The sequence below is a fragment of the Sceloporus occidentalis genome, unplaced genomic scaffold (genome assembly GCF_023333645.1).
Source record: "Sceloporus occidentalis isolate IW3139 unplaced genomic scaffold, rSceOcc1.0.p SCAF_8, whole genome shotgun sequence".
Lineage (NCBI taxonomy): Eukaryota > Metazoa > Chordata > Lepidosauria > Squamata > Phrynosomatidae > Sceloporus > Sceloporus occidentalis.
In genome coordinates, this window is record NW_028316988.1 from 51609695 (window position 1) to 51636177 (window position 26483).

At 40.3% G+C, this 26483-nt stretch overlaps 1 protein-coding gene across 4 annotated transcripts in view; it reads right to left on the minus strand.

Moving 5' to 3' along the window:
• Window positions 1–26483, minus strand: part of PCDH11X (protocadherin 11 X-linked) — a 560187-nt gene that overhangs the window by 368387 nt on the left and 165317 nt on the right. The window contains exon 5 of one of the 4 annotated variants that reach the window (XM_089536704.1): window positions 20789–22406. The exons of the other annotated variants lie outside the window; for them this stretch is intronic. Coding sequence (XP_089392830.1) covers window positions 22401–22406 — 6 coding nt within the window. The 3' untranslated portion in view covers window positions 20789–22400. Of the gene's footprint in view, window positions 1–20788; window positions 22407–26483 lie in introns of those variants that run through there. 4 annotated transcript variants of the gene reach the window in all.

A 26483-nucleotide genomic window follows, 5' to 3' on the forward strand; every position in this document is an offset into this window, starting at 1 on the left:
GTGAATTCATTCTGTGCTTTAAATCGCTAAACAGCTAAAACAGCACCTTCCACCACCTATAAAATGAGGACAAAACCTGCAAACCAAGAATAAACAATCTGAAGACAACTGATCTATTGGAACAGAATGCTAACTGCTATTGAAGTGGGCTGGGAAACAGGGTTGGAAGGAATGGAATTGCATGATTTAAAAAGAAGGCTGTCTAGAATCCTCTACAAGAGTAGTGATGCTTCAGGTTCCCCTTACTCCTTTAGATCTCCTAAGGTATTGTCGTACTTCACTGTAATCCATGAACTAGTTTGACATGGCGAGCTGGAAGAGGGTCAGGTGGGCACTCAGTGTTAACACCATGCCTGCTCCCAGGTTATGTTTGAAAATGAAAGTGTAAATGAGGTGATATTCTTTGAACCACACACTGGTGCTACAGTTGCTTGTCTGCTTCAGAGCATCAGCTTTCCATGACCACCCAATCTTCTAAGAAACAAAAACCTTAGCAATCCTCCTTGGTTTCCCTATGAGTCATTTTGATGGTAGTTCATTATTTCCATAATTATTGAAGATGAAATCTAAAAGTTTGCCTAAGGGCACCAAATGTTCTTGGTAGAGCCAAGAATGTGTGTCTAAACAAATTTCTTTTTTGTTTGCCCATTTCCCAATCTTTTCAAGGAGTAATTATCACAACCTTGAGAAAAAGTATGAATATACATGTTATAGCCATACTTCACTTTGTTCTGAGAACTGCAGGTTAGATAGTTTTCGGTAAAACCAAATTTCTCACCTATCCTTACTTTGGAAGCAGATTCAACAGAGTGGATTTAAGTGATATAAATTAAAATGTGCTTTTTATGTTGAACTGGACTACTACTTAGCCAAGTCAGCTGTATGTTTTCAGAATAACAGGATTTTAGAAGCATGGTCCTGAGTGCTGAATAGAATGAATTGTCTTGAAATTTCGTCTCGTAAACAAGTGCTGCTGCTAAGGAAACATTTTGAATGCTTTTCATGATGATAACTGAGAAGCATTTTTGGACTATGTTGTTGTTATGTGCCTTCAAGTTGTTTTGGACTTAAGGTGACCCTAAAGGTGAACCTATCTTGGGGCTTGTAGAAATAGCCTCAGGAAGGGAAATCAGACAGAGTAAACACACATTTGCTCATAGTTTCTGCAGTTTTGGGACATTCTGATTTATGATGACAAACTCCCCATCCATTGTTCTTTAATTATATCCCTGTCCCAAAGTCAGTGATTCCAAAGGAGGAAGTTTCCCTCCAAAAGAAATAATTCAAGACCTTAAGCAAGAGACATTTTTTTAAATAACAGAAAAAGGGGGGAAATAAAGATGCTATGGAAGATTTCAACATGAACAGAATCTTTCTTCAATTCATTGTGATATCCTGTGGTTGGGTTTCTGCTTCATAGAACACTGCAATTGCTTCTTGAATAAATGAACCAAAGTGACTGCTACTACAATTACACCAGCTCTTGTTTTCTCTTTTTAATAGGGTTAGAAAAAAGCCATTAATTTTTAAAATGAGATTATTTTAAAGCTTGTAACAATGGCCCATCTGCCTCTACGGAAAGTATTTTTATTTACCTGGAATGTATCTTTAAATATGTTTATTTTGTGAAACATCAGATTATGTGTATCATGTGTTTTTTCTGAATTGTGAGGGGGAAATGAAAATACTGGGAAGAACATTAACTCCCCCTCACACACACAGTCACACACAATGTATATTTATATGTTTAACTTTTAAAACTTGTTTTAAAAGAAGTATATAATTCATTCAGAACAGCATTGCCATAATATTCAAATATTTCTGTTTTGTTAGTCATAGTCAATAGTATTTAAAAGTTAAATAAAAATGTGTTTTTCACTACAGGATGATGGAGCATGCTGAAATTAAATGACACCCAACAATACACAGAATATTCAACCTAAACTCTATACTCACTAATCTCCACTTAACTTAGTGGAAATATGGTGAAGTAGACATGTATAAAATTGTATAGCTAACTACAGGAGATGCTGACCATATTCATGCTCTGCTTGTGTACTTATCTGGGGAGCACTTGGTTAGAAGGAGAAGTGCAAATGTTTTGATCATACATATTGTTATTGGATACTGATAGGCCATGAACATGCAGTAAAACAGGACGGCCAGCTAGAATGTTTCATTTTAAGGACAAAAAGAGATACAGAAGGCCATTTTTTCAATATCCGGAATTCACACATTCTAGATATGAGACAGAATTTGGGGAAGTGATCCCAAACGAAGCCTAGATTGTAAAGATTTATTCACCTGCTTGAATTTCTTGCTTCTGTGTCCAGTATTGTACAAGGAGCCTGTGTAGGTCACCTTCTTAAATAGCAGTTGTGAATTCCATGCCTGTCTGAGGTTCCTTTAGATTAGGAAGTCATAGAGCTGATTCTGTTTAGTGACATTATATATGCAAGCAGTGGCTTTGCTTCACAAAGGAAAACAAAGACAGAGGCACATCTATTCAGCTGTCACAGTGCAGCTATTACAGATGCATGCATTGGCTCTATCCATCATCCAAATTTTAAAAGCCAAGAGATGAAACCTGAACAGAGAGAATACCTCTCCATTAAATTGGAGCTCTTCAGTTTCATCTTAATTATGAAAAGGTGACAGATACTATATGGCTGAGGATGTACCTTTTGAGGGTGACTGATGGCTCTTTCTATACCAACCGCCGAGAAAGGGAAGTCTTCTCAATATTCACTTTCAAGGGACTATCACACTAATATGCAGAAGGCTAATATGACTTGATAAATATAGTTGTGAGGATGGGGAAAGTATTTCTCTCTGACCTCTTCCCCCACCAACAACAACCCCAGAACACATATTTACAACTAATTCTGATTTAAATCAAGGTTTATGAGCTCGTGTGCATATTACATTTGCAACAGAGATGCTGCAAACATTTATTAATATTACATGGGTTACTATGGTTCATTTGGAATGCCAAAACTGTTGCTGTTACTGTTGTGGATGTTGGGGAAATTTAGGGGTTTAACAGACTGGTGTTATATGCCGTTGTGGGGGCAGCATGGGGGCATGATGTATGCACAATGGCTGCCCCAACTCCACTACCATGCTGCCCCCATGCTGCCCGCCTGACCAGACTGCAGGTGGCATCATGCCATGTCTTCAGTACAGCATTTACATGCGCTGCGCCAAAGAAGCAGTGAAAAGTCACAGCGGCTAGGAAACCCTTTCTGTGGCACAAAAAGGAGCTGCTTTTTGCGGCTTCTTTTTCTGGTGTGGAAAGGCCAGATTGGGGCTATGACATGCAGTTGCTGTGGCTCCAATCCGGCAAAGAAAGGGGTGGCATGGAGCCACCCCTTAGGGGTGGTCTGTTGAGCCCCTTAGTGACACTGATTTCTGTATATAATTTTCCATTTATTGAATGGTTTGGCCCCAGCTTTTATAATTTATTCATATTTACTGCAATAATTCCTTATCAGTTCTTGTCCTTGTTTCTATCATCCACTGTTCAATGTGGAAGAGGAATCCCTTTTTGATGGTTGGGGCTGATCTGGAAATTCCTCTTTATTCAGATGTTGTATTCTGTTGCAAGCCCATTGCTACTGACATCCAGACATAGGAAATACAGTGCACCCTCGCCATATACGGGTACACTATACTTGGCTTCCTGCTTACGTGGAAGTCTCACGACAATCCGCCACATGCATGTGCCCCATTGTTTCCTATGGGGTGCGGGCATACTTGAATTTTCCTTACGCGAGGGGGTGAATCCTCATGTAAGGGGAGGGCCCACTGTACTCACGAGCATAGCTTTAGTTTTATGTGCATTGAGTTTAGCTCATTAGCACGTTGATACACTTGGTTTAGCACATAAGACACCACTGTGGCTTGAGATGAAAAGTAGTGTGTCATTACTGTACAACATCCAACGTACAAATATGAAGCAACATACAGGATATGAGTGACTCCTGTGGATCCTTAACTCAATGAGCTGAGGAACTGTCTCTTGCAGCACAAAACTCTCTCCACAGCCTGTATGTTTCTGGCTTGGCCTGCTCCGCTCTACTCTCTGAGGTTCCCAGAACTTTAGGGCTGCCTTGCAGTCCCAGAGATTGATTTTAAGCTTAGCTTCAGCATTGATTCTTGTCTCTTTACATCCTCGCCTCTCTCTGTATCCTTTTCTTTTAATCTCCACCCAATCCAAAGATGCTTCTGACCTGGCAACTGTCTAGCCTGGAAAGCTCCAAAGAGGATTTAACCACCAGGAACATAAAAGATAGACTTCACCAAGACATATTCTCTAATTGCATTCTAATCATTGCCCAGTTTACTTTGTCACCTTAATCTCTAGAGTATATCACAGAACCGTGCTAACCATTAATCAGGGAAGGTCATTCAGTAGTGATCATATCAACTGCCCTGAATATTCCCATGTTCCACAGATAAATTCATGTTTTGAAAGCAATGTCAGTGTCATCTGGAAACTGCTTCTGAGTCATCCCAAACCAATTGGTTCTTTCATTCTCTGGGGCAGAATATCTTAATGAGTTACCTTTCTCTGCAGAAGATAAAAGCCACTGATAGTCTACAGCTCATTGCGGGGTGATTTGATCATAACAAAGGAGTGGTGGAAAGGTCCATCACTTTCAAATAACACTCTTACTTGCTTGCTGAGAAAGGCAAGTTCAAAGTATGCCCAGCCGCATGTGATATGACAATTACATGTTTAGGGGAGTCAGTATACCAGAGGAGAAAGAACACTACCTTCTCTACCCAAAGAAAGAGAGAGGTTTGCTGCCTGCCTGCCTGCCTGCTGCTGCCTCTCTCCCCTGTGGATTACTGCCTGCTCAATAAAATTGCATCCCCTTTACAAATAGGCTGCCCCCGTTGCCTTGGAGGGGATGGAAGTGGGCACCCAGTGGCTGCAGCAGAGGGTGTGGCGCATGAGCATGCTGGGAAGGTGAATCTCCATAGCAGATACCTGGCAGGGAGCAGATTACAGGCCCCAACGGCCCCCATGCCCTGCCTCACTCTTGCCGGAATGAGGGAAGACTCCTTCCAGCTCCCACAGTACCAGGGCAAGGCTAGGCTGGGGGGGGGGGGGAGAAGGAGGGGAGGGAGGGGATGGAAAGCATCACACAGGAAGAAGGGAGGAGGCATCAGCCTCTCAAATGATCAGTTTCAAAGCTGCAAATCCGGAGGGATGTCTGTAGTTCCATTGTCATATCACTACATAGTGGACATATCACTACATAGTGGGGTTGAAGCTCACTGGGACTTAACGCCTCTGCAGAGATGGGGGCCAATTAAGATGGTCTGCCATAGGAGGCTTAAAGATTTGGACAGATTCTTGACAACTCTTGGGGCATTCCCTATTGATTTGGTAAGAGACCCTGTTAAAGCCCTGGTTGATTTCAGGAACAGGGAACTGGCCAGGGCAGTGGACATGACTGCTCCTAAGCACCCCCTCTCAGTGGAGTGGAGCCAAGCAAGTCCCCTGATTCACTAGGGAGTTGGCAGTGATGAAACAAGCAGGAAGAAGATTAGAATGATGCTGGAAAACTCAAAGCCAGTCTAACTAAACATGGCTAGAGCCTATTAGAAAGCCAATGACATGACAGTGGAGGGGAAAAAAATGCTTTTCCACCATTGCAACTGTACATTGTCATTAAGAGGAGATACCTTGAGTGGCCAGGGATCTTCCACATTCTGCCCCACAAGAAGGAAATGCAGACCACTCAACCACCTGCTCAACTGTCTATGAAGAATTAGAAGATACAATCCTGCCTTGGATGCTGCAATTGTTGCACTTCCAGTCGATGTAACCCAATGACCACACACTGCTAGTGTGGGGTCATTGGGTTACATCGACTGGAACTGCAACAATTTGGGGGGGGTGGGGTAGACCACACCAGGTGACACCCTAAGTGGGGGGTGACACCACTGCTCCACAAACACCTACCTTTTGGTAGAAATAGGCTGTGGGATTAACCTGCTTCCCTTTAAAATGCTTTTAAGAGATGGTGGGGGTGAAGAGTTTTTTTTAAATTAAAATTTCAAATTTCAAATTTCAAAATTTTATTTTTTTAAAAAAAAATAACTTGTTAATATATATATATATATATATATATATATATATACTTTTTCTTTAAAAACATCACATTTTCTTCACTATTTATATGTAAATACATTTAGGTTGTGCGTATGATACTAATTTGAAGCTATAATTTTAATTTTGCTTGTTATTTGTCACAAATATTAGCATTACATTCAGTGATGTATGGGAATTATGATTTACGAATAACATGCAAAAGTGCAAAAAAGCATTACTAAGGATTCTGTGAGGATGTCAATGGGGGGCGGGGGGGTGACACCATGAGTTACCACACCGATTGACACTGGTCCTAGTGATGCCATTGATATAACCTTGGCACCTGCTTGCCCTGTACTATTGGATATGTTTGTTTTGCAGCCTGATGATGTGGACAGAATCCTAAACAGGTGAGAGCTGCCATATATGTAGCCTACCCTTGCTCTTCCTGGGTCATGAAAGCAACCAGAGGGCAGTGGACAAGGAGGGCAGTGAATGTTTCACTGCAGCAAAGCAGCTTTCCATCCTGCCTAAAAGAGAATATAGTAGGTCATTACTTGGGGGGGGGGGGGACTTCCTGAACATCATAATAGAGAATTACAAGGCAGTCTCCAATATTCCTTACCACAGAAAGATTCCAGAATGTGTGGTAGCCTCCCAACTTCAGGGATTCTTTTTAAAAAGATTTTTGTTTTAAATTAAAGCATCAAAATATACTTAACAAGAAAGAATAGCACATAAAAATAAAAAAAAATAAATTGAAGAAAAAATGAAAAAATGGAATACACACACACACACACACACACACAAAACTAATACAGGACTACCCCTGTATTCACAATATTGGCAGCCACAGTTTCCTATAACTCCCTTGTTGAAACAGTTCTACAGGTTACCAATTTGTTTCTGGAGAGATTTCCAAGTCTGAGTCATGACCTATGAAGCTTAGGTCCAGAAGATTTGAAAGACTAATAGAATCATAGAATCATAGAGTTGGAAAAGACCGCAAGGGCCATCCAGTCCAACCCCCTGCCATGCAGGAAATATAAATCAAAGCAAACCCAACAGATAGCCAACCAGCCTCTGTTTAAAGACCTCCAAGGAAGGAGACTCCACCACTCCAAGGGAGTTTGTTCCACTGTCAGGAAGTTCCTCCTAATGTTGAGGTGGAATCTCTTTTCCTGGAGCTTACATTGTTTCGGGCCCTGTTCTCTGGAGCAGCAGAAAACAAGCTCGCTCCCTCCTCAATAGTACATCCATTCACATATTTAAACAGGGCTCTCATATCACCTCTTAATCTTCTTTTCTCCAGGCTAAATATCCCCAGCTCCCTAAGTCTTTCCTCATAGGATTTAGTTTACAGACCTTTCACCATTTTAGTCACACTCCTTTGGACACGCTCGTTTCTCAACATCCTTTTTAAATTGTGGTGCCCAGAACTGGACACAGTATTCCAGATGGGCCTGACCAGAGCAGAATAGAGTGAAACTATTACTTCCCTTGATCTAGACACTATACTTTTATTGATGCAACCTAAAATTGCATTGGCCTTTTTAGCTGCCACATCACATTGTTGACTCGTGTTCAACTTGGGATCTATTTGGACTCCTAGATCCCTTTCACACATAGTTTCATTCAGCCAGTGTCCCGGGTGCTGGATGCTCTGTTACTAGAAAAAAATCTACCTTAAAGTTGTTTCACTGAATTGACTTTACATCAAAATGTGTACGCTATGTAGCTCATTATGAGCATTACTACAATCTCTATTCTCCTATCCAACTTTTCTTTGTTAATGTCGTTAACATAATGATGGATGTCTATGCCTTTTGTTCTTCCCTTTCATCTCACTGATTATGTCCTTCTATCTCTAAAACATCTATAAATATCTGTCAAGTGAGGAAAATCTCCACGCATCTGATGAAGTGAGCTGAAGTCTGCAAAGGCTCATTCCAAATAAAACTTGTTAGTCTTTAAGGGTAGATATGGGTATATAACAGGTCCTGTTATTTTTTGTTGTAACACAGATGTCCCCTCAAAAACTTCGAAAGGCATTCTGTGATAAAGCTCCAAATGGGCACTAGATGGCGTGCCTAGAATCTGGATAAAACCCAGATGTCTGGGTGATATAGCAAGCAACTCTCTTTTAAGATAGTGGAGAGCCTGCAGGCATTTTTCAGAAACCTTTTATTCTCGTTTTCATCACCTAGAATTCAAGCTACATATTGTCAGAGAACATTTGGCTCAGACCTAACTCAAACCAAAGGCCTTTAGATACAAGTTTGATAAACTAACTTAAATTATCCAGTAAATGAAACAGCCTTTACAGAAACATATATTTGGAATGATTTAGAACTACCTTTAAATTAGGTCCAAAATACAATGCAGAAATAATCCAGTTTGAGACCACTTTAACTACCCTGGCTCAGTGCTAGGGAACCCTGGGAACTGCAGTTTATTGTGGCACCAGAGCTATCAGACAGAGAACGCTAAATGTCACACAAAACTACTGTTCCCAGAACTCCCTAGCATTGAGCCAGGGCAGTTAATGTGGTCTCAAACTGGATTATTTCTGTAGTGTGTTTTGGACCTTAGTGACATTTACTGTTTTTCCAGTCTAAGATCAGACAACTTACCTTCTTTGTATTAAAAAGCTGAGTCATTCAACAAAGTTCCTGCTAAACGTATGAAATCCATTAAACATAATTTATGTTCTTGATGCTGAAGCTCCCAGACCCTACCTTGGAAGAAATGCAAAACTAAATGGCAATTTTTTAAAAAATCAGGATTTCATCTTAATAAAATAAGTCTTACCACCCCCATTCTTTATTTTGCAGATGCATTTGATATGCACTTTGTTCTTGTAACAGTCTGCATCTTGAATCTTATCAAACTCTAAAGAATCTCTTCATCTTAATGAGACAAAAACAGAGATGTGTGTATTTGCCCTTACTTTGTTCCTCTCATCATCAATAGGTGGAATTTGATTGATAGTGGTTGAAAGAAGAAGAAGAAAATGCTGATGGTGATTAATAAAAGAAATGTCTTGATTGTAATCTGGCAAAGTTTATTTGGGTTTGGTTTCTCAAAGAAGAAAAAAATTCTTTGAAAGGGACAGACTTTTTACTGGTGTCTTTGGTGTCATCAGGATTCCCTATGGGCCTCTCCCAAACTTTTATGGATATGTGCATGTAAGTACACACACACTCACACAAACATATATAAACCATCCACCCCACAGACACACATTATGGAATGCCATCATGGAGCTAAAGGCAACATGTTTGGTCCTCTTAAGCAGGGATTCTGGTTTTTATATTTGTAAATATTCATACCAATTCACCTAATTAGCATATGATATACAAAATCAACAAGAAGCTGTCCTTTGGATTCTTTGCTATTCATTTCTTGGCTCAAAGCCATATCAAAGTATACTTAAAAGGTGCATTTCGAGTGTGTTTTTAAAATCAGAAATATGGATGAAAAATTTGTCTTGATGGTATTATGAGAAAATAAATGTTGAAATACAAATGTTCTTGTAGATACTTACGTTGAAGATGACAAATCAATATGGAAATCAGGAAGTTTTCTTAATGAATTTATCAATGAAATAAAATGGAATAGTGAAATGGTGTCACTTATATCCAATAGCAAAATCAAGGTTTGCTTTTTTGGAATTTATATCCTTTGGGAATATTTTAAAACCATGAATGATTGAATTCATGGATAAAGAATCCATAGATATGGAGGACTGAAATGGAGTACTGGGGATGTTCCCTGCTGGCCCACTAGTTTCAGAAAGGAGAAGCAGTCATCCCAAAGGCTTTCATACTAGACAATTATAGCACTATGATTCTACTTTAACTGCCATGGTGCATCCTATGTAATCCTGAGGTCTGTAGTTTAGTGAGGCATCGTAGTTTGAATTCCAAATACCTCTTCCTAATCTGCAAACCCTAAAATTTCACAGTATGGAATCATGATAATTAAAGTAGAATCATAGTGTTATGGCATAAAAGGGCCCCTGGACAGCCCTTCTGCAGTGAATCAAAGGTGGTGGGAAGAGACCATATTAATCCACATTTAGGTATTGTGACATAGCTTGGAAAAAATATTTGTCCAGCTGTGTAAGCATATGAGTTGTTACTAAGGAATATGGACCAGATGCAGGAGAGTGAGGTGTCCAATTCCTGAAGCAATAGAATGTTTTATGTTCCTTCAAATTGTTTCTGACTTATGGCGACCCAAAAGTAAACCTGTCACAGGATTTTCTGGGGCTGATAATGTGTGACTTGCCCAAGGTCACCCAGTGGGTTTCCATGGCCAAGAAGAGAATCAAAACCTGATTTCCAGAGCTGTAGTCCAATACTCAAACCACTACACCACACTGGCTCTCAATGACCCACTGCCTTACCTGAAAAATGGGAAGGCTGTTGTCATATAAACATAAGTGATTTGTGGACTCCAGTTCATGATATATTTAATCTAGTGACACTACCGTAGCAAGGTTTTACCATACATGCTTATCATGTTGAGGTTTGGACACTTCATCCTGAGCTTAAATATCCTATCAACTATTTTTGAAACATGGAGCAGGCACTATCTCAAAGATATTTGACATTACCTTCATGGTATTAGAATGAGTTGCATTGCAAAGGCTTCACATTGGAAAGATAATGTTGGAACATGAGATGGCATGGTTTTGATTATGGAAATGAAAGGTGGAAGCTGCTAGCAGGTGGCTAATCCTGTCTTCTGGTGGTTGGAAAAGGTGGATTATGACAAGTTTACCACTAGTCTACCCAGTTCACCTTTACATGCTAACAGAGGGGTGTGTGTGTGTGTGTGTGTGTTGTAATCCAATACATCTGAAAAGCACAAGGTTGAAGAAGGCTGCTCTGTACCAACTGGAACCAACTCTCAGACAGAAGTCTTTAAAAATGGCTGAGACTAAACCTGGGGCTTTCATGTCGTTTCTGATTTAAGGCAACCCTAACGTGAATCTATCACAGAGTTTTCTAGAATGAATCAGTGGAGTCTGTGAATCACCCAAAGTGACCCAGTAGGTTTCCATGGCAAAGCAGTGAATCAAACCCTGATCTCTAAAGTCAGAGTCTATTACTCAAATCACTACCTCATGTTGGCTCTCTAGTGATAGAATGTACCACTTCAGATTTCAAGTGTAGAATATAATTTTTAATGCTTTGCTTTAAGAAATCTAGTGCATAAGAAAGCACTGGTCCAAGTCTTGTTATATTTCTCCTTGCATATAGAATTCAGCTTTTTGAAGTGATCAAAATGTGATTTCACACATGTATTCTATAATGGTGCATTCCTTTTGCTTTGCAACTCATTTTGTGGCATGTGTAGTTCAGGATCAAGAGTGGCAGGTGGAGAAGCTCACAATGTTACGTTCTTGTAATGTGCTTAATGAGCAATCAATTCTTTTATACATAAATTCCCTAAATATAAAAGGGAAGAGACAGTAGGGATTTTAAAAAACCAACAATAGAACCAGTTACAGTATTGCTGCAACAGTCTCAGAGTTTCTTTTCCAAATCCCATTCAATTCAAGATTAGCAATTTCCATTGGAATAATAACAATCCATTTACCTTTCTTACTACGAAACTGACCAACATTTTTCTGATTACGAAGAATTCAGCTTCTGTTTTCTAAAACTGTTTACTTCCTCCCCAGCTTTTTGAAAAGCAACACTGACACAGCTAGCAAACTCATGTACCCAAATTATATACATTAAGTTACAGTCAATCAACCCACAAGAGGGGATACCAATGAAAAATAAAATAACATTTTACATGACCCACCTGACAGCAATAACACATAATATAATATTACTTCGGTGTTTCACTTTCAGTTCCTCGGGATGTCTATCCTAATTATAGTTAACCTTTCAGATGAAATCATCCATCAGTTCCTATTAAAGTTGGCCTGTGCCATTGACAGGACATTTGTCCTGTTAGAGGAAAAGATGACAAATTTTAATGAGCTATAGCTACTACAAAGTGCATTACTGCTATGAGAGGATTCATCCACTTTTCCAAACCATGCCGAGGGCTGTGAATGCACCACTTGAACGCTAAAGAATATGATGAATCATGTGTTGAAGACGACATGTAAACTGCCCTGAGGAAAATGGAAAGGGGCAGTTTTAAAAAAGAAAAACAGTTTTGATATTACAATGTGCCTTGAGGCAGTATGTTTTCCTCTACCTATAAAAGGTGAAATCAAATAGAACATTTTTAAAACACAAAACTGAGGCATGCAGATGAGTGGGATAGTGCTACTGCATTCATCTCCTTCCTGTGGACTTTCCCTTTGATTTCTGGTTGGATGCAGAAGAAACAGATTGTTGGAATTATCCCTCAGTAGGTTACAAATGTAATGCAATTTAGAGCCTTATTGCATGGGGCCCTCTCCCACTGCAATACTTTGCATGCAAAAATTGGGATGACATTCTTACTTCCTGGACCTTTTGTCCCAATTCGGAATTAGAGCACCTGTTAGCACCCAAATCTCATCACACTGCTTTCTGTTCTCCTTTCCTCCCCTTCCCTCCATTTCTTGTGAAAGCCATGTGGCTGCCTGCGAGGGGAGGGCAAGGGGGGAGCTTTGGGAAGGAGGCAGAAAGGGGGGAGGAGTAAGGAGGAAAGGAAGAGGTGTGTGTGTGTGTGTGAGAGAGAGAGAGAAGGAGGGAGGGAGGGAAAAGCGTTGCAGTGCAAAAGAAGACTTTGGAAGGGGGCTGGATCTCTAAGCAAAAAGCGCTATTGAACTTTTGAACTACAAATCATATGCGTCAGCTATGCTAAAGGAGGTCATTAACTGATTTTCCATATAAGAAGGTTCACTTTTACTACTGTCTCCCATGGTTCAACCACACAACAGCGACAATGTCATGTGCTAAAGGTGGACTAAAGGTGTGGTTATATTATCATGCAGCTTTGATGACAGCGTATGATACGGGCCACAGTTGCGTGTGGTTGTTGTTGTTTTAAGTGACTAATTCCAGGTATACCTAGTTATTTCAAAGCTCTGGACTTGTTTTGCTTCCAATTTCAGGTTAGGGTAATCAGCATGAGAATCCCACTCCCAAATCTTCTTAGTTACTAATTTTGTAATTTCTCTGATTTATTTAGAACTGAAAAATGCTTAAATGGGATGGGTGAATTTCCTGGATGGCACACCTGAAATTCCCAACAAATGTGATCTTCCACTTTTTGGTTCTCTTGCAGAGATTTTGAACCATGCACCTGTATATTGAATAGACTGCAATTTCCATCTATACATATTTAAACTGTATCTTTGTGTGCATAGAGATATTAGCATGCAGCAGCAGAAGCACCTCTTCTTCTGGGACACAAAATTTGCTGTAGCTCTTATACTGGTCATTGTTGAATGAGCCTGGAAATTTCCAGAAGTGATTTTTACGAGCCCTGTGTGGGATGAAGGCACAAGACAGAGGCAGGAGGAAGATGGTAATTTAGATTTATTGTTGAGAAAAAGACTATAATTTTTGAGGCATTAGAAGAAATGGAAAAATTGCTTGCACTGCTAGAGAGGTGTGAACTGCAATTCAGAGACCATAAAGGCACTCAAGGAAAAACCATTTTTCTTTATTGATGCATTGTAATTATGCTTAGATTCTGTCTATAAAGAAGCAATGAATGGTTTTACAAATATTTGTATGCATAGATGCACAGATGCATGCTTGCCAGATATGTGCTTATTGAAATTTAACTCTGAAATAGGACATTTTAAATAGGATATAAAATCACTGAGAGGAATGTGGTCAGAGGTGACTAGCAGAAGCTCCCTACAAGTGAGTGATGAGTGAGAGACCGAAGAGGGCAGAATATGCAACCAAGCTATAGGATTGGGGATATAACATGCAACCAAGCTATGGGATTGGGGATATAACTCTATGACAGAGTATTAGTTTCATATACAGAAGTAGTTGCAATGAAAGCTTAGGGCTAACTTAGCACTCTGGACAACTTAGAACAACTGTTTTGCCCACCACCTCCTCCTCCTTCAAGACTGTGAAACGTATCTTTGGAAAGAGTAGGAGGCAGCAGAAATGACAACAGGTAATCACAGTTAGCAAGATAACATTGTTATCTGCCAAGGACTGAATCTTCAAATTTCAGCATTTTGAACCATGCACTGTACTTGATGAATAAGCAAAGTGTGGTCCTATGTCCTTTTAAATACTTCTCCACATGTTTAACATGTGAAAAAGAACCATATTAGCAAACCCAGAATTGAATGTCTTAGTTATTTCTGGATCTGTTTTTTATTTTCCTGGTCTGAGTGAGGGACAGAAAATATTGACACTCCCTCTCAACCCACCACAGGTATCCACATGGCCATTTCTGCTGAAGAAGGCCCTCAGTGGGAATATATTGTATATCAGGGTCTTGAAAAGCCTGCTAACCCAAGGAATGGGTAACAGATAGAGTTCTCACACCTTTGGAAGCATACAACAGATCACACAGAATATCCTTTTCCTAATTGCCACCTACCCCACCAAAAAAACATAACCCAAACCCAACTCAGTTGATGGACTAGTCCATAGGCTACTACCTGTTTGTGGAAGGTCTCCAGTTGTATCCAGCACAGATCTGTGTGTTCAAAATCATTACACGGGAAAGAGAGCATTAAACCACAGGCTGTCCTGCAGCACAGACTTACAAGACTACAAGATGTTCATAAGCACTCAACCACTACACCATGCTGGTCACCAAGTCAGCAGTTTCTGTGATTTCCTAGCATAAGTGTAACGTTTGGATTAGGCCTATATGTGCATAGCTCAACTCTCAAAAATCTACGTAATCACACAACTGAATCCTGAATTTCATATGGTAAACTGACTTCATGAGTTTGGATTTTGTGGGCTAGATTTTATACTTGTAGGTCCTATTCAAATTCTTCAACTCCATACCAGCATCAGTGGTGGTAACCGAAACTATGCTTTCATTCATCACCACATTTACAGGCTTTACTTAGGAGAGGGATCATTCTATTTAGGACAGTTATAAGGGATACCTTAAAAGGATTTTATACTTCATGATCAATGATGAGACCTCAAATTCCTATAAAAAGAGCAGTAAAATTACTATAGTATATGGCATGCGTTGAGAGCCAGTGCAGTATAATGGTTTGAGGTTTTGGACTTTGACTCTGGAGACTAGGCTTCGAATCCCTGTTCAGCCATAGAAACCCATTGGGTGATCTTGGGCAAGTCACACTCTCTCATCCTCTGAGGATGGCAATGGCAAACCCCCTTTGGACAAATCTCTAGGCTCTGTCAGGAGGGCATTGATTGTGTATTCCTGCATGGTAGGAGGTTAGACTGGATGACCCTGGTGGTCTCTTCCAATTCAATGATTCTATGATTCTATGAAATCTTGCCAACAAAACCCCATGATAGGTTTGCCTGAGGTCGGAAATGACTTGAAGGCACAGAACAGTTACAACAACAAGGAGTCATCACACAACACTCTGTGTTGACTATCTTTAAAACCTACTACTTGTTCTCATTTTCCCTACTTTCTTAGTCCTCAGTATCATCTAAGAGACTGCGAATAAAGAGTCTGAATTTGATAAAGTGTTAAAAGCTGTTAGCAGAGTAAGAAAATCTTTACTCTGTGCATAATCTGCTTGATTTCATATCCATGTCAAAAGCAATGTTGCAATTTACTAACTCCTCTATTTTTTCCAGAAGAAGAAGAAGACGACGATGATGATTGTCAGGACAGATGCTGGAGTCCTTAAACAACAAAAGCATGTACTCATCTTAACTATGTTTAGTGTTTCAAAGCAAATAACTGTGACTAATCAATCATTCTTGGTTTGTAAAAACAAGAAGATAATTGTGCTGTCTTATATATCTTATACACATAATATCTCAAAGGATTGTGTGTGTTTTCCTTCAAATACCAAGGAAGGTTTCCTGCATAATTTCCTGTGTGGATTACCCATTTCAGTATTGCTGTTGTTTTCAAAAGCCAGCCTCCCACTAAGCTTAAGCTCACTTAATTTAGGCATGATCCTCGTCTTACTTTTGTACTTGATTTCTCCTGCTTCGAATACAAAGTGAAGATGCACTGTCATCAAATGGGAAAGGGGCCTGCAGAGGTGCAGAGTTAAATGCACATTTCTTTACCAAAACTAAACTCCTGCTAGGATGTCTCTCTCTCTCTCTCTCTATGTGCGCGCATATATATATATATATATATATATATATATATATAATTTTTGTGTGCAATGTCTAAACTGTTGACCCCATGTAACACTTCAGAACATTACAGCTCAGGTGGTGGGTTGTGCTGGTCTATGATCGTAATAAAGATGAACTGAAGTGAACTGAACAGGTGGTGGGGGCATAGCAGGTGACTCCCAGTTGGCCCCTTGCCCTTTGAAATCTTAATCCCCCAAAACCTCAGAAAGACAGACACTGTAACACTTTTAACGCCTTATTTGCATGCTTTCGAACTGTTATATTGGCAGAAGCAGGGACAAGTGATAGGAGCTCACCCCAACATGCAGCACTCAAGCCTAGAATTGCCAACCTTCTGATCTTTTGATCATAAGAACTGGCGTCTTAATCACTAAGCTACCACATCCCGCATGCGATGTAAAAGAGAAAAAAATATATGATTGCTTAGTTAATTAAACAAAACAATGGAACTTCTGAGTAGATGTGTACAGGATTGTTTTGTGGGGTTTAGACACAACTCCTCAACCTTTGGAAGTCCGTTGATTAATGAACCCCTGTATAAGAGACTTGGCTCTAGAGACTAATAACACTCTACCCCAGCAGAGGACATACAGCTGGCTTTACTCAGAAGCTGCAGATTAGATGCTGTATTTGACCTCAACTATTAGCTCACTCCAAATTCAGGTGAGCAGTAAATCTGTTGAGATTATGTTTGGCAGAACTGAGTTTTGGGAGGCATGCATTCACAAACAACCTAGGCCGCAATGACAAGGAAAAGGAGAAGCAAAGCTATTATCAGAGAAAGCATTTAGTATGAGAGAGTTAGAATACCTCCAGTCATTATTGTTCATGTAAAAGCATGCTTATGTTGGGTGGAAGTAAATGGTCCAAGGAAAACAGGTGCTTCCTAGCCCCATTTTATTTTCATCATGCTAATATCAGGATAGCAGAATCAGTGGGTAGAAAAGTATGCCTAACTTATCACTTACCCTAAAATTCCTTCCTGACTATGATTTCAAAACAATCCCATACCTATATACCCTTGCAATTTTTCATGAAATAAATTGGTCATCCATTGTGAGATTTTTCACATTTTTGGTAAACTATCATATTTTTCATGTTTTGGCAGACTAAGAAGATTATCACACTAGGGCTTACCATCTCTCAATTGTCCCTGGATCGTTGAGGAAGTGCACATGTATGAACACCTGGCACACTTTCTCAAGTGTCAGGGAATCGTTGGCTTCCTCTAGCATTACTGAATCGTTCAGGGAGAATGAATTTCCTCTTAATGCAAAGTTTCTGTTAAGAGGAAATTCACTCTCCCTGAATGATTCAGTAACGCTACAGGGAGCCAATGATACCCTGACACTGAGGAAGTGTGCCAGGTGTTCATACACATGCTCTTCCTCAATGATCCAGGGACGATTGAGAGACGGTAATCCCTAGTGTGATAATCTTCCAAATGATGAGGCTAACAATGAGAGCCATTCTAAGCTGCACTGAATTCAGTGCAATACTGCCAAATACTGTGATATAAGCAAATGGAACATCACCACATCTTAAAATTTAGGTTCTCAGCATAATAAGGTTCATGTTATTGGGGGCTAGGAAGCTTTTAAGCACTATTAAACAACAATGAACTGAACTGGTCCTTGCATATCAATGAGCAGGCTCCATAATGGGAAAAAGGAAGGAGGGAGGGAGAAAGAAAAAAAGTGAAAATTCTATATTCAAAGAGTAGTAGGGTGGATGTGTCCATACATAGCTAATCTCCTCTATGACAGTGAAAACTTTGGTGTCACATACCAACTCCTTCCTCAGATCCCACCAGATCAAATGAGGGAACTGCAGAAATTTGAGATGAAAATACAGAACAAATCACTGCATGAAAATGCTAATAAAGGAAGTGGAGCCACTTTAAAGTAGCAGCCAGAGGATAAGCAGACAGTTTCTCAAGGACTTCAGCAACAAGGAAGTCTTATTCTCATTTCTTTCCCGAACGGACAATGTTGCAGCCTTGGTCTTGAGGAACTGTAGTCAGTCTAGAGTCTGTAGGCTACTAAACTGTTCCCCATGCTATGCCTTCCCCCCCACTATCCCCTATCTACTGAATTACGTACTTTGTTGACTTCCTACTAGCTCACTGCTAGCACAATGGTTAAATGCCTGTACTGCAGCCACTCACTCACAAACCATAAGGTTGCGTGTTCAAAACCAGCAAAAGGGCTCAAACTCGACTCAGGCTTGCATCCTTCCGAGGAGGTTGCTAAAACGAGTAGCCAGATTGTTAGGGGCAATTAGCTTACATTTTCTAAGCCGCTTAGGGAGTGCTTAAGTGCACTGATAAGCAGTATAGAACTGTACTTGCTATTGCTATGTTATTTTCAGCCACATCTTGAAGCCATAGCAAACTGCAAGCCTGGCTCTGTGAGTGTGAGCTAAAGTTGCTTGTCCTGTCTCTTGCCATCTTCAGTTTCACTGGCTCTAAGAATCTGACATGTTGTAGAAGTGCAATTCTTGCAATAGTATTATTGAATCTGTTATTAAAGAAATCCAGACTTGTGTTTGGTTTTGACTGCTGATATTTTAAAGAAAAGTGTGTAATGTGTTCTCAGTAGCATCAAGAATCCTTGCTGTATGAACTGTATGATTAATAGTGTAAAATTGTGGAAAACAAGGGAAAACATTTTGTAAGAATGAACAGAATTTTTTTTTCTGGTGGATTAAGGGGAAACTACTTGTAAGACATTAAAAAACCCTCCTCACAAAAACCACATCTGCCAACATGGAAATCAGTACTGTAAATTAAAATATACCATTATAAATAAGATTTATTATACTTTACAGATCAGAGAACCAGATAAGCAGTTCCTTTCAAAAGAGCCAGATAGCAAACATGATGAGAACTTGAGCTAAGAGTCCTTGCTGACAATCTACAGTTTGACTGGTGAAAAAGTGGGATCACACAGCACACCTGTTTTAAGTACAGTTACATCAGATATATACGAGCATGTGATATTTTCATTTGGATAGTCTAGTTCATGGATCCTCAATAACGTTTAAACTTTCAAGTAAATGTTAAGCATACTGTGTAGAAGAGCCTTTGCTTTGTTTCATTTTTAAATTTATACAATGTTCGTCAACTACTTCCATGAGTGAGTGTTACAGTAGGCATATGGATCTTCTATACCCACCTTGGCTTTCCAGTTCAAGAACAGAAGGAAACACTTTTACCTGGGATCAATCCAGTCAAACTTAAGCATTTTTAAGGCCAATTTATTCTGATAGACAACATTTAAGCAGGTAACTAAGTTTTAAATGATTTTCAAGGTATATAGCTCTGGTAAGGCTGCACTTAATATGCGCTAGAAAAGAAATGTGACCGTGACTTGCATTTAGTTTTTGCTACACATTGTCTAGTCTGAAGAATTAGTGAGGGCTCCAGACAAATATGCAGGTTCTAGATGAGCTTAGCATCTCCCTTTAAATGAGGCAACATGTGACAAAAAGTGGAAGCACATGCCACTTGTACATCTGCTCTTTTAGTGCATATATTGTTATGTGCAAAAGCACTTTCTATGTGGCATTTAACGTTGATCCAGGCAGGCAAAGAACATTAGATTAGGACAAAGTGAATCTATTCCCCACACCCCACCCCCAGCAACCTAATCTTATATTAGCATTCATACAATGACAAAACAAATCCCAAGTTCTTTTATATTCCTTTTTCTTCCATATAAAGAAATGTAAAGAAATGAATACAATCCAGTAGGAAAATTGTCCCACACATCCGACTGAATGGAATGCAATTGATCCTTTGCTCTTCTTTTCAATAGAGTTATCAACAATCAAAATTCCATGTGGACTGTTCCCATTGATTTGTGCACCAGAGGCTAATACTATGACATGAAGTGTACATTCATTTATGTATTATTGCCTGAAGGGTGATAAAGTGGAACACATTAATGCAACTGCAGTAGGCATTGTATACATGTTAATTATGTGATAAATAACAGGGAAGAACAAAAACATTACATCTTATGTTAACAGAAGATAAATCAAGTCATTTTTCCAAATAGTCTAAAAAGACAGTTGTTAATGCCAGGTAGCACTTTTAATCTGTAATAGTTTTAGTTAAAATTTTGGATTTTTAATCTTTCTAAAAAACAAAGCAAACCAAAAAACAAAACAAATACCATTTACCATATTAAATGCAAGGCATTTGGTGTAAACATTTGGGGGAAAAAATACTATGTTAAGGTCTTCTTAAAAATGCTATCTTGCATAATATAAAATAATACGTCTTTGAAAAGCTTACTGTATATACTCATGTATAAGTCTAGACATTTTAGTCAAAAACCCGACCCAAAAAACATGGGTTGAATTATCTATGGGTCAATGTACCTTAACTCTCATTTAATAATAATAATAATAATAATAATAATAATAATAATAATAATTTATATCCCACCTCTCCCTGTATTAAAAAGAAGAAGAACCATCTCCTTCTCTGAGTAGAGTGGCAAGAGGTGAGAGCTTAGTCCATCCCAGAAGAACCTATAAAAGCACCACAAAAGCTCTACTGCCTCCAGTGTGGTGCTGCTTCTGAACCTTTTGAATGTCTGGGTGGAAAAATAGCAGCATGCTTTGACATCACTTTCCCTTCCTTCATCCTTTACATCCTTTGTTACATGCCCCTAAGGTTTACCCTTGACTTATACATGGGTTATATCAATATCCACCATGCCCCACAACCGGCTCCCAACTTATACATGAGGTCAACTTACAGTCAAGTATATACGGTAAGTAGTAGCTTGTAAGCAAATGAGAGGGATTGAGAGATGTGTCGGCAAATACATACGTAAGGAGATGAAAACTGGAGCTGGATTCTCTCTTTCAGGACAATTTATATACACTCAGAACAATCCTATATTTACCTGGCGTTGTGTTACATTATTTTCAATGAAGTATTCAGACTACTGTTTCTAGCCAATGTGTTTAAGACTATAGCTGGAGATTTCTATCAGGGAGAAAAGGGAACACGCCACCTCCTAACTCATGGCATGACATGTGATGTTAGTGTTTCATGAAGGAGCATGGTTTACATTGTCCGCCCTACTCTATGTGTGTGAATCATGATAGGAACCAGCCCTCTGCATATATTGGCCTCTACATGGAGCTCCTCTGTATCATCTTACATTAAACATGTGGCAGTAGTGGAAAGGGTGAACAGATGTTCTGCCACCACACCATAAAGAACACTGACTTGACAGATGTGTGAACTATTATCTGTCTGTCTGTCCATCCATCCATCCATCCCCCATAATGGCATTAGTTCTATCCAGAGTGAAAACACAGAAATAATCATGACTTCAATTAGTCACTGCTGAATTCTCAGCAATTTCATCAGGTCTAAATCTAGATCCAAACCAATGCCTTTCTTACAAAATACCTCAAAGCAACAACAACTTTTTATTGTGCAGTGCATGAGACGATACAAATTAATGAAAAATGTAGGGAGTATAAAGAACTTTACCTTGGTCTTTTAAAATGTATATGCATAAAAATTATTGCTCTTTTCTTTCAGTATGCAAAAGGAATTGGTGAAAGATATAAAGTATATTTTCAACATAAATAAATTAAGGGAATGAGTCCATAAAGAACAAAGTGGAGACAAGCAAAATAAAATAAAATAAAAGGTTTAGCTTATAGTTACCACCATTCACACGGAATGATGATTAATATCACTTCCTTTGTCTTTGCAAAAACTACATTATAACGCAACTATAGCAGAATGTTCTAAAGTCTCTCTTTGTCTTGTCTTGTCTTTTCTTTCCTTTCAATTCTTAATGTTCTTGCCCTGAATACCTTTCAGTAGGGCAGCTTGAACAGTTCAGCGCCACTTCGAAAACCCCTCTGGAGATCAGACGATAAAATTCTTCAGCAATCAGGGAGAGAGGACAAAGGGCTTTCTCGTGCTATTCCCATATTTCCATGTTTGCTGGCTTAACATCATTGTATACGACTGCAGTACTTAACAGCTGATGCGAAGACGTTCAGAGCTGGCAAACAGAGAAACAGCATGAGAAAAGCCCCTGCCTTTAGCATCACATCTCCCACACTAGCTTGGCACTACCTGCCAAATATCCCTTAGCTTAATACTGTTGGGGGGGGGGGGGCAGAAGGGCAGACTAAGTTACTCAGTTTTTAAAAAACAAAAACACAAACAAAAACAAAATTGAACAACAATTTAGACAGAAAGGGAAATTGAAAATTCAGGCTTAAGAGGGAAAGCACTTTATATAGCAAAAGGCAGCAGGAATGTTATCCTTACAAACTGTCTTACAAAAAGACATCTCAGGATATATATCTAGACCTTTAATTTAATACGCATTCCCTCTCCCCACAGGATTGAAGAACTGTACTTGTACCTTTTATCCAATAAACAGGCAAAAGGTCTCTGAAGGTGAAATTCTTAATGCAGAATTATCAAACCTTCATCAACTACAATTCATAGTATCCTTTGGAAGAAAGCAGCAACTAGTGAAGTGTTTTCCTCATTTGTTTAAAAGCTACAATATAGATCCATAGTGTAATATATGTCCTAAGAGGACAAACATTACCTAACATAACACAGCTATTACATTTCCTCAAAAGGGGTATGTCAGGCTCCAACTTTTTAAAAGTTCACATCTTTATAAAATGTCATGCAGCCAAGGGATCCTTCAATTTTACTGGACTTCTAGCTGGGAAAGTAAATAAGAATGTATTTATTTGTACTCTCTAGCAATTTATTATTTGTAGACAATCACCTATAGACAATCAAATCTCCTGTCCACAAGGCAACCGGTTAACTACCATTTTGAGAATTGCTTTAGTCTGCTCATATTGAGCCATGCTGAAAAATGTTGAGAGTCAAGAGAAAGATGGGGTATGGAGGAAGAAAAGAAGTTTGAAACAAAATAATCAGCACTAATGGAAAATACAAACAAAGTGGGGGGAAATGCACAGAAGCAGCACTAGACAAAATGATTACAAATTAGTAATAGAAATAAAAAACAGAGGCAGGAAAAAATCACAAAGTAGATATCCTATAACAAGAATACTATAGGACCTACATATAAAAATAGAACTTTAAGGCAGGGATAGGAATCACATGACCTTCTAGATGTTGGATTTCAACTCCCATGAGCCCACCTGCAATATGGGTGGTGCAGCCCAGTTGATTTTCTTCAGCCATATCATTCTGCCACATTAATAGACTATAGGCCCTTTCACCTCCTTGACAGTTATAGCACTATGATTCCACTTTAACTGTCATGGCAGCATCCAATCAAATACTGAGGTTTTCAGTTTAGTACTTTCCAAAGTGGTTAGATTGCATGCTCTTGTGAGGCAAATGGCTAGGTCAATGGTAGCAGTGCTGCTAGCAGGGTCACTCATGTTAGACAGAGGCGCGTTACAGACGGGCCCAAGAGGCGTTGTCATCGCACCGTGATTACGCGTGAGGGGCGGTGCTTCCTGACGCGCCTTGCCCCTTGCGTGTAATGAGTGTGTCAAAATGGAGGCGCCCTATACAGATGGGCGCTGCCATTTTGGCGTCGCAGACGCACAGCGTCCTGACGTCGCGCCCCGGAAGAGACGCCGCGAGTGCGCGCGTTGGCACTTGCAGCATCTCTTCCGGGTTGCCAGAAGGAGCGCGATTTTCACGCTCCTTTTTTGCAGCGCAGAGGAGTCGCGCGGTTTGGCTGCTGCGACTCCTCCACGCTGCAACCGGCAGCGGCCAGACTTCTATTGTTGAGCCAGACTAAATGTGCCAAACTGCTTCAGGGTACCAGCACTACTTGGGGGTGACTCTGGCAGAGGCTTTCTCACAGACAATGGCCATGGCATCATAGCAAACACTTGTTAGTATTCCATAGAAGGAGGCATAGTGAGCCCCTTTTGAATTTCTTACCAAGATAACCCTATGATAAGGCAAGCCAAAATGACACAAGAGATAGTGCCAAAAGATGACACTCCCATGTTGGAAGGCACACAATAACCTATTGGAGTACAGTACAGTACAGTGGGCTTGAATGTAATGTTCTACAGTGGCTCCATTCTTTCGGCCTCTGAGGGAGAGAGAAGGCTGGCCCAGTAGCATCAGGGGCTAGCCTGAAGAAAGAGGCTCCTCCCTCCCTAATTGTCATCTTTCGGCCTCTGAGGGAGAGAGAAGGCTGGCCCAGTACCATCAGGGGCTAGCCTGAAGAAAGAGGCTCCTCCCTCCCAAACTGTCATCGTTCGGCCTCTGGGGGAGAGAGAAGGCTGGCCCAGTACCATCAGGGGCTAGCCTGAAGAAAGAGGCTCCTCCCTCCCCAACTGTCATCGTTCGGCCTCTGGGGGAGAGAGAAGGCTGGCCCAGTACCATCAGGGGCTAGCCTGAAGAAAGAGGCTCCTCCCTCCCTAACTGTCATCTTTCGGCCTCTGAGGGAGAGAGAAGGCTGGCCCAGTACCATCAGGGGCTAGCCTGAAGAAAGAGGCTCCTCCCTCCCTAATTGTCATCTTTCGGCCTCTGAGGGAGAGAGAAGGCTGGCCCAGTACCATCAGGGGCTAGCCTGAAGAAAGAGGCTCCTCCCTCCCTAACTGTCATCATTCGGCCTCTGAGGGAGAGAGAAGGCTGGCCCAGTACCATCAGGGGCTAGCCTGAAGAAAGAGGCTCCTCCCTCCCCAACTGTCATCGTTCGGCCTCTGGGGGAGAGAGAAGGCTGGCCCAGTACCATCAGGGGCTAGCCTGAAGAAAGAGGCTCCTCCCTCCCCAACTGTCATCTTTCAGCCTCTGAGGGAGAGAGAAGGCTGGCCCAGTACCATCAGGGGCTAGCCTGAAGAAGAAGAGCCCTCCCTCCGGTCCATCTGCCTTGGTCCAGGCCTCAGAGGGAGAGAAGAATGCTGGACCTGATTCCCTCCCTCCCTCACCATTCCCTTCTCCTTTTGTGTCGTGTCTTTTAGATTGTAAGCCTGTGGGCAGGGAACTGTCTGTTATCCCCTCTATTGTAAACCGCTCGGATTCCCAGCGGTTTATTTATATTTTATATAAATAAAACCTATTATTATTATTATTATTATTATTAAAGGGAGGGGTGGTCTCAGAAGGTGGAGCTGGGGGATTCCAGTTCAATTCCTTGCCCATTAGCCTAAGGAGTTCCTCAAAGTTCAGTCTTGCCCCCTCTGTTATTTAACATCTACATGAAATTTCTGAAAAATGTTTTCTGGGGTTTTATAGTCAATTGTCAACAGTGTGCTGATGATACCCAACTCTATCACTTCTTTCCACCTAACTCCAAAAAAGTTGTTCCTGGAGGCTGTAATGTATGCCCAGGTTTCAGTAGTGGCCAGGAGTGCTTTTGCATAGTTAAAGCTAGCATGCCAACTGCACCCACGGAGAAGCTGTATGTAGTGAAGGTGCTATACACCTTGGTTATATCCTGTTTGGATTACTGTAATACACTATACATGCTCAAAAACTTGAGTTGTCCCACTGGCGCTGGCTATAGGGAGCACATAACTCCTTTGTTGCCACAGCTTCATTAGCTGGTGCTCCTTTTCCAGGCACAGTTTGAAGCAATGTTTTTGACATATAAAGCCTGATGTGTCTTAGGTCCAAATTATATGAAGGACTTTATCTCTCTTTGATTAGAGAGATACACTAGGATTGGCTGGTGAGGCCCTTCTCTCTGTCCCATCAGCTTCTCAGGCTCATTTTGTGGGTACAAGGCAGAAGGCCTTCCCTGTGGCTGTTTCCAGACTTTGGAACTCTTTCCCTCAAGAGGCCAAGATTTTGTGCCGTCAGGCTTTTTCATACTGACAAAATCTGGGCTTTTAAATGATATGGGATTCATATTTTAAGGTTTGCATATAGCCAGAGTGGTGTAGTGGTTTGAGCATTAAACTACAGCTCTGGAGATCAGGGTTCAGTTCCCAGTTCAGCCACAGAAAATTGCTGGGTTTTACTGGACATGTCACATACTCTAAGCCCCAGACAACCCCTTAGGGTTGCAGTAAGTTAGAAATGACTTGAAGGCACACAATAACAACAACAATATAGTTTTTAAAAATATATTTTAATAGTATATTTTATATACTATTTTAATGTTCAGTGT